This window comes from Lipotes vexillifer, unplaced genomic scaffold, assembly GCF_000442215.2.
Source record: "Lipotes vexillifer unplaced genomic scaffold, Lipotes_vexillifer_v1.1 scaffold98, whole genome shotgun sequence".
NCBI lineage: Eukaryota > Metazoa > Chordata > Mammalia > Artiodactyla > Lipotidae > Lipotes > Lipotes vexillifer.
This window is the reverse complement of record NW_006799611.1, coordinates 2,779,161-2,787,655: the sequence shown is the minus strand read 5'-3', so window position 1 is coordinate 2,787,655 and position 8,495 is coordinate 2,779,161. Positions and strand designations below refer to the sequence as shown.

The 8,495-nt window shown below is 53.9% G+C and overlaps 1 protein-coding gene across 2 annotated transcripts in view; it reads right to left on the bottom strand.

The window, feature by feature from the left end:
• The window catches only part of DOLPP1 (dolichyldiphosphatase 1), a 10,142-nt gene extending 9,670 nt beyond the window's left edge, over positions 1 to 472 (bottom strand). The window contains exon 1 of one of the 2 annotated variants that reach the window (XM_007471805.1): positions 375 to 472. In XM_007471805.1, coding sequence (XP_007471867.1) covers positions 375 to 450 — 76 coding nt within the window. In that variant the 5' untranslated portion in view covers positions 451 to 472. The remainder of the gene's footprint in view (positions 1 to 374) is intronic. The other variant, XM_007471806.1, reaches the window with a different exon arrangement.
• Between the last annotated feature and the right edge of the window lie 8,023 nt (positions 473 to 8,495).

The window sequence follows — 8,495 nt, the reverse complement described above, 5'->3', positions numbered from 1 at the left end:
CCCCCTACACGCCGAGGAGAGAGTTCAGCCTCTCCGGCTCCGGGAAGGGCGGGGAAGAAGGCCAGTGATCCGTTCCCGCCTCACGCAGACCACCACCCCATTACAGCCCACCGGCGCCCCGGGACCCAGTGGAGCACCCCGGCCGCGCAGCCGCAGAGTGCGCGAGCGAGCGGCTCACAATTTCGCCCAGCTCATCGCCACACCACTGCGCCTGCGCGGCGCGCGCGCGCCGGCCGAACCCTCCGTGGCTCACTATTTGACAGTTCCCACCCCGGTCCCCCGGCGCCCCCTCTGCGGGTTTGCGCCGGCCGGAGCACCCGGCACTGACAGGCCGGCCCCGGAAAGGCGTCCTCGAAGCCAGGGTTGTCTTTTACCTGCAGGATATTCGACGTGGGTGAGGGTCACCGGCCGCCATGAAGCGGGGAGCGAGCACTGTCCGTCCGCTGCCATCTTACCCGGAGACCGGGCTTCGCCGAGCAGCCAATGGGGAGCCAGGGGGGCGGTGGTCCTGACCTATCACGCCGGGGGAGGTGCCGTGCACCCAATCGGACGCCGATACAGGTAGCGGCGCAGCCATTCACCGGGCAGGCCCGAGCGGCGAATCAGGAAGCAGGGACCCTAGGAGCCTGCGAGCCGGCCAAGACGGCGCCCAATCCGGGACGAGCGCAGGTAGGTGGCTAACCAATCAGAGAAAAGGAGGGTTTCAGCACACAACAGAAAGCAGAACAGCCAATCAGAAGGTGAGGCCGGCTCGCGGTGTGGGCAGGGCGGGCCAATCACCCGCTAGCTTGGGGGGCGTGTTGAACTTTGGTGGGAGCTTTGGTTTGGTGGGGACGTGTGCCGAGTGAAGGCTTCCTCGGTACCGGGAGCCAGCCCGGGGTCGGCAGGACTTGAGCGCCTGTCAGTGCGCATGCTCGAAGCGGGGAGGCAACCTCGGCACTATGGAGTCTGAACTCACCTACTTTTAGTTATGAGTTAACTGAGGCCAGAGACCCAGAGGGGACTTATTTTCCTTTGCCCTTTACTGACTGGCAACGGAGCAAGTCACACAAAACTGACAACCTTTCCATTAAAGGTTGGGGGTGGGATGGGGGAAGGAACTCCCGGGTCGGGGCTCACCGTCGGCCCCCTGAATGCTTTATGGAAGCTTAACTGATGTCGAGTGGAAGCGTAATTGAAATTAAAAGACTCCGTCCCTCATTTCATTCAATTAACACAGATTTATTGATTCAATCCCATTTATGCTGCTTAATGAGGCATCTTGGGAGCATTTTAAACAAGAGGCGGGTTTTCCACCTATACCTCAGTTTTCCCAAAACATTCCTCTCATTGTTCTACAGGCCTTGCATAAATAGCCACACCTTACCACCCACCTCACCCTCTCCCACCCTCACTCTCTCTCGGGCTAGATCGCAGTGCTTACAGTCAGTTAAAGTGCCCGACTCCTCCTGTCGTTGAGCCTTTTCACATGCTGTTCCAGTCTGTCTCAGGTGTCTGTCCTCACTTAGAGGTTTCCATGGCCAGGAGAGGGGCCTCCACTGGGCTCCCACAGTTGCATCCCAGTTGCATCCCCTCTCCTACCCCAGCACTGACCACACTGGACTGTAATTGGCTCCTTGCCTGTCTCTCAACAGAAAACAATGGTTCTCTGAATTCATGCAGCGCCGAGATCAGCTTGTAGAAAATGGGCCCTGGATTGATCCAGTAGATCTTGGGTTGCAGACTTGGAGTCTACATTCTTATGTCCCCTGGGGCTCTGATATAAGTGGTTGCAGCCACAACTGGAGAAGACCTGGGCAGCATGAAGACAGGGCTTGTTATGTATTGGAGACTGGCCCAGGCCGATGCTAGAACAAGTGCCTGATAAATAGCCTAAGTGTTTATGAGAAGTGAGAACAGAGCGGAGAATTCCGCTGACTCTGTGAGCCAGCCAGGCAGCTGGAGTCAGTACCATGGGTGGGGCTGAAAGGACTCGGGGGATGATGGTGACTCAGAACCCACCAGCGAGCCAGGAGGGCCCCCAGGACCCCTCAGCTGTACTCAGCTTCCTACCCGGCCCAGCCTGGGCTCGTGTGGGTCAGCTGGCCCCATTTCACTGTCACCTACCCTCAGCTACCTCAGGCACTGCCATTATTAGCCGCTGGGAGGCAGGAGGTGTGAGGAGTGGGCTGTGAGTTTCCCAGAATAGTTCCCTAGGACAGGGCCGCCGTCCCGTCTGGCTGCATGGCCCCTCGCTGGTTAGATGGCATTTCATGGATGAGCAGTTAGGCTTGAGAAGCCAAGTCCCTGAAACCCAGGCCTATCCTCTCACCTCAGGGAGAGTGTTCTGGAGGAAGTGTCAGGGTGAGGAACTATAAAATGTGAGGGAGTTAGCTGGGGTGGGCTTTTCCTGGCAGAGGGAACAGCACAGGATGAAATGGTCAAGAGAGAGGGAGAGGTGAGGTGCTGGGGGAGAGGGGCCTGGCCTCCCAAAACTTGGAGGGCCACCCTTGGTGACTACAGAGGGGATCTTGAAAGGTGACTTTGTCGTTTGGTTCGGTTTTGCCTTTGAAAAAAATTAAAATATAACACTCATACAGGAAAATCCAGAAATCGAATGTGTATAGCTTGATGCAGTTCCACAAACTAAGCACACCTGTGTTAGCAGCCCCCAGATCGAGAACCAGAGCCCCAGGAGCTCCTGACACCCCATCTCGTCACCCCAGGGTGACCACCATCCCATCTGCTAGCACCATACATTAGGTTAGTCTGATCTGTGTACTTCCTATAAGTCGAATGCTACAGTACGTACTTTTGGGGCATGGCTCCTTTCCCGGCATTGTGTTTGTGAGATCCATGCTGCGGCCTCTAGTTGTAATTCTTCTACTCTCCCTGTGCAGTGTTCCACGGTGTGAACACACCATGATTACTGGTTTCTTTTCCATTCGACTCGACTCTTTTTTTTTTTTTTGGCAGTACCACACGGCCTGTGGGATCTTCCCCGACCAGGGGTCAAACCTGTGCCCCCTGCATTGGGAGCGCAGAGTCTTAACCACTGTGCCACCAGGGAAGTCCTTCCATTCAACTCTTGCTGGACTTTGGGGTGTTTCCAGGTCTGGGGTGTTAGGAATGGTGCTGCTAGGAACAGCCTTGTGCAGATCTTTGGTGTACAAATGGATGCTTTTCCGATGGCGATGTGCCTAGGAGCCAGTGTGGGGTCCCATGAGATGGCAGGGATGACAGGACAGACCTGCCATGTGGTTGAGGAGCTGGGCTGTGCAGGCATGAATGCTGTGAGGGGAACCATGGGAAGCTGAAGGAGCCACCTACCTCCTCCCTGAGCTGAGGGGTGGACCAGTGATGCCTCTGGTATCTCTCTGAGCATCCTGGGACGTGCTCCATCCTTAGTCACTCGTCTTAGCTCCACTACAGCCTGGGAGGCAGTTCTTAATGCACCCAGTTTATAGCGGAGGACAGTAAGGCTCTGAGCGTCCCACCGTTTGCCAAGTCAACTGGCTAGTGTGTGACAGAGCCACGATTTGAATCCAGGTCTGCCTGGTGGGCAGGCCCAGGTTCTGAACCACCCTGCATCCCATCAACCAAACTGCAGGCTGCCTCCTCCCACTGCCCAGAGGAGTCCTCAGACAAGCCGCAGCTGTCCCGGGCAGGGCAGGCCTTTCACTTTGGCCTCTCCTCTGGAAGGGAGTTCACAGACAGTGCGGCCCCTGGATTAGAGGCACAATGTCTTACTCTGTGCACCACACCCCAGCCACCCTGGCATGCGCTCAAAGTCCCTAGGAAAGAACTCTTCCCCTCTCTGGGCCTGTTTCCCCGAAATGTGTCAGCTGCCGCCCTCTAGATTAGAGGTTCGTTCATGCACTTCCGGGACTATTTGAGCTCCTAGGCGGTGCCAGACCATGTCCGTCTGGGCATCAAGGATGAAGGGAGAAAGATGGAGAGGAGCAAGGGCGCCGCCATCGAGAAACTGTCCTTCCCACAGAGGATGTGGGACTCCTGGATCCTAAAGATGCCACAGTAAGAAAGACAAATGGTCTCAAAGTAGAAGTGACGGTTTTGGCTTACAAAGCCTCTGAGAGGAGCCGTTCACTGTCTGTGTCTTAGAATAGAGGCTTCTAGAAGTCAGGGCCTAGCGTTCCAAACACCGTGGAGCCAAGTCCTCGAGACACATTGTCTGGCTCAGTCTCCCAAGCCACAAGCTCCCCTGGTTTGTGGCATGTGCTGATTTCCATGGTGTAAATACTCTCTCCTGTGGCCACTTGCCAGCCACCATCGTGATGGTGCGGAACGAGGAGTTGGGAAGAGATGCACAGTCTGCTCTCGCTAGCAGATGGGGTGCAAGCCGGCTCCGGAGCCTCCACCGCTGCCTGTGCAGCACCTGGCGCAGCGCTTGGCACACAGTAGATGCACAGGAAATACTTGGTGGACAGACGGTCCTTCTCCACCTGTCCTGTCCCATCTGCGTACGCGCCCTGGGAGCCTTTTGTATTGTAACCGAAACCACCGTTTACTGAGCACTTGATGTGAACCACAGATTGGGCCAAAGACGACACTACGAGATCTTACCCTCCACACCCCCCTCAGGCTGCACGAGAATCAGTCTCACAGGCGATGCAGCAGAAGCCCTACGGGTTCAGGAGATATGGGTGTCCATGCTGGGGCTGCTGTGTATTCGCTGTACGCACTGGGGTGGTCATCCTCCACTCTGTTTCCCCTTTCATCAACAAGGGGACTGGCATCAGTTACCTACTGCTGTGTAACAAGCCAGTCCCAAACCTAGTGCCTTAAGACCATCACTATTTTATTGTTCAAGATCTGCAACTTGGCTGGCTCAATTCTGCTGGGTCACTCATGCAGCTGGTGACTCAACTGGGCCTGTGTGGTCCAAAGGGCCTCCCTCAAATCTGACACTTAGCTGGGGCTTCTGGCCCGGGTGCCACGTCCTCCTTCATGTGGCCTCCAGCAGAAGAGCCAAGGTTTTCATGGCCGCAAATACTCTCCAAGAGGGCGAGCCCCAGTGCACCAGAGCTCACCAAGCCACTGCTTGCATCACGTCACTCTTGTTCCACTGGCCAAAGCAGGTCACATGGCCGAGGTCAGAGCTGCTATGGGAGAGGCCTATACAAGGACATGGATTCCAAGAGGCACGATTCATGGGGGCCGTGATTGTAACAGTCCACTGGCTGCCACAGAAATAAGTGGGCCAGGATTCCCCTGAGGGCCTTCCCAGACCTGGTGTCTGGTATTCTGAGCTTCCTGGGACTTGTTATTCTAGAAAGGAAGTTCTCGAAGACTGATTCAGGGTGTGGTGTGGGGGGGGTGGGTGGCAAAAGGACCCAGGAGCCAGTTCAAAGGGGCTCCCACTGGGAAAATTTGTGACCATTTGAACATCAGAAAACTGGTTGTAACTGATTGTAAATATCAAATAAATAACCCACGAGTCCATAGTGGTATTCAAAACAGAAGAGGTAAAACTCTTTGCGGAATGCTATTCAGCAACAGAGAAATAAAATACTGATACATGCCATAAAAGGGATGAATCTCAAAAACATTATTCTATGTAAAGAAGCCAAGCACAAAAGATCACATGTTGTGTGACTCCATTTACAGGAAATGTCTGGAAAAGGCAAGTCATGAGAGAAAGTAAATTGGTGGCGGCCTGGGGGCTGGGGGATTCACTGCAGTTGAGCATAAGGGGTCTTTTGGGGTGATGGAAATACTCTAAAACAGGGGTCCCCAACCCTTGGGCGATGGACCGGTAGCGGTCCGTGGCCTGTTAGGAACCGGGCTGCACAGTGGGAGGTGAGCGGCGGGCGAGTGAAGCTTCATCTGTATTTACAGCTGCTCCCCGTCGCTCGCAGTACCGCCTGAGCTCCATCGCCTGTCAGATCAGTGGCAGAATTAGATTCTCATAGGAGCACGAACCCTACTGTGAACTGCGCATGCAAGGGATCTATGTTGCGCGCTCCTTATGGGAATCTAATGCCTGATGATCTGAGGTGGAGTTGAGGCGGTGATGCTAGCGCTGGGAAGCGGCTGCAAATACAGATGAGCAGAGAGGTTTCACTGCACAGAGACTGTAATAAATCAGTTGCTTGCAGACCCATATCAAAACCCTATCAGTGGGCTTCCCTGGTGGCACAGTGGTTGAGAATCCGCCTGCCAATGCAGGGGACACGGGTTCGAGCCCTGGTCCGGGAAGATCCCACATGCCGCGGAGCAACTAAGCCCATGCGCCACAACTACTGAGCCTGTGCTCTAGAGCCCACGAGCCACAACTACTGAAGCCCGCGCGCCTAGATCCCGTGCTCCGCAACAAGAGAAGCCACCGCAATGAGAAGCCCACGCACCGCGACGAAGAGTAGCCCCTGCTCGCTGCAACTAGAGAAACTTCTATACATTTAAAATTTTCAAAAGCACAGAAAAATTTTAAAACGTACAGTGGTCCCTGCTTATCCAGTTTTGCTTTCTGAGACTGCACTTACCCTCAGTCAACCATGGTCTGAAAATATTACATGGAAAATTCCAGAAATAAACAATTCATAAATTTTAAATTGCGCACCGTTCTGAGTAGCATGATGAAACCTCGTGCCATCTCGAGCCATCCTGCTCTGTCCCCTGGGATGTGAATCATCCCTCTGTCCGGCGTACCCATGCTGTATACACTACCTGCCCTTTAGTCACTTAATAGCCATCTGGGTTATCAGAATGACTATGTGTGAGCAATCCTTATTCTACTAAATGGTCACCCAGCACAAGAGTAGCGATGCTGGCAATCCAGATACGACAAAGAGAAGCCGTCAGGTGCTTCCTTTAAGTGAAAGTTTTCAACTTAGTTAGGAAAGGAAAAGAATCATGTACTGCGGTTGCTGAGATCTACAGTAAGAACAAATCTTTTATCCATGAAATTACGAAGGAAAAAGAAATCTGTGCTAGTTTCGCTGTTGCACCTCAAGCTGCAGAAGTTACAGCCAGTGTGTGACGTGATTAGTTGAGATGGAAAAGGCATTAAATTTGTACGATATTTTGAGACAGACCATATTCACGTAACTATTATTACAGTATATTGTTATAATTGTTCCATTATTCTTGTCATTAATCTCTTACTGTGCCTGATTTATAGAAATTAAACTTTAGGAATTCCCTGGCGGACCAGTGGTTAGGACTCCGTGCTTTCACTGCCGAGGGTGTGGGTTCAGTCCCTGGTTGGGGGAACCAAGATCCCACAAGCCATGCAGCGTGGCCAAAAAATAAATAAATAAACTTTATCATAGGTATGTATATATAGGAAAAAACGTAGAATATATAGGGTTCAGTACTATCCATGGTTTCAGGCCTCCACTGGGGGTTTTGGAATGTATCCCCCGCCCATAGAGGAGATTACTACACCTTTCAAACAAACTTTGTGATGTCTGACCGCCCATGAAAACTTCTGAACACCTGGTAAGCTCAGATCTGCTGCATCCCTGCTCCAGCCCTCCCCGCTGGCTCTCACCCACTCAGCCATTTAGTGACTGAGAGGCTGAGTCTGCACCCCTGCCGGGCCCCCTGCCTGTATCTTAAGAATTGTGGACATCCTTACCTAGATGCTGCCGGGGCAGGATCCACTCCCAGGCTGCCCCACCCACATCTATGCCCTTAAGCGCTGCAGTGGCACCCTCCCCACCTTCACCCAAGGGACACGTGGCCCTGGCAGGCTGCCGAGCGGCTCATAGCTCCCACCAGGCTGCCTTCCACCTTTGCCCTCCTGGAGCCTCCCCCAAACTGCACCCCAAAGAGCAGGTCCCCAGGAAGCAACAGCCACACGTGCACGGCAGTGTGGAAGGAAATCATTAAATCATTTATTTGACTCTCAGTCAATATGCACACGCCCTACCGTACAAAAGTGGGAAGCTGCAACAAATCAAGTGCCAGAGGCAGTGCATGGACGTGTAAACAAAGACAAAATGAAAATGCCACTTCTGTGTGCATTTCTGGGAGCAAATCAGAGTAGCCGGGGGCCCAGGCCCAAGATTACATTCACAGCGCGGGGAAGTGCAAATGAACGGAATGTCAGGATGGAGGGGCTGCCCAGGTCCTTCCCACCCAGGAGGCTGCTCCGTCCAGGGCAGCGACTCCAGAGAGGTGGGTTTGGAGCCAGAAGCACAGTTAGTGTACAGCGGTCCTACAGTCTGGGGGGCAGGAGGGACCACGTGGGGGAGGGACTGGGCTCAGAGATAGTGGGCCCTCTCCCATCCCCCCTCCTTCCCGCCCCCAAGGGCCAGACCACCTCCCGCCCCGGACCCCTTTGCCATTCAGGGGAGGGTGCCCCCCCCCACCCCACCGTCTGAGCCAGTCCCAACTCCAGAGTGTGGAGAACCAGGAGTCTGTTTCTCTTGTAGGCCTCTCCACCTGGAAAGGGGCAGATCTCAAAATAAAATGTTAAGGCAATAAATAAAACAGCCCATCCCACCTCAGGTGAAAACACTGTAAGAGAAGTGAGTCTATGCCGGCCGGCA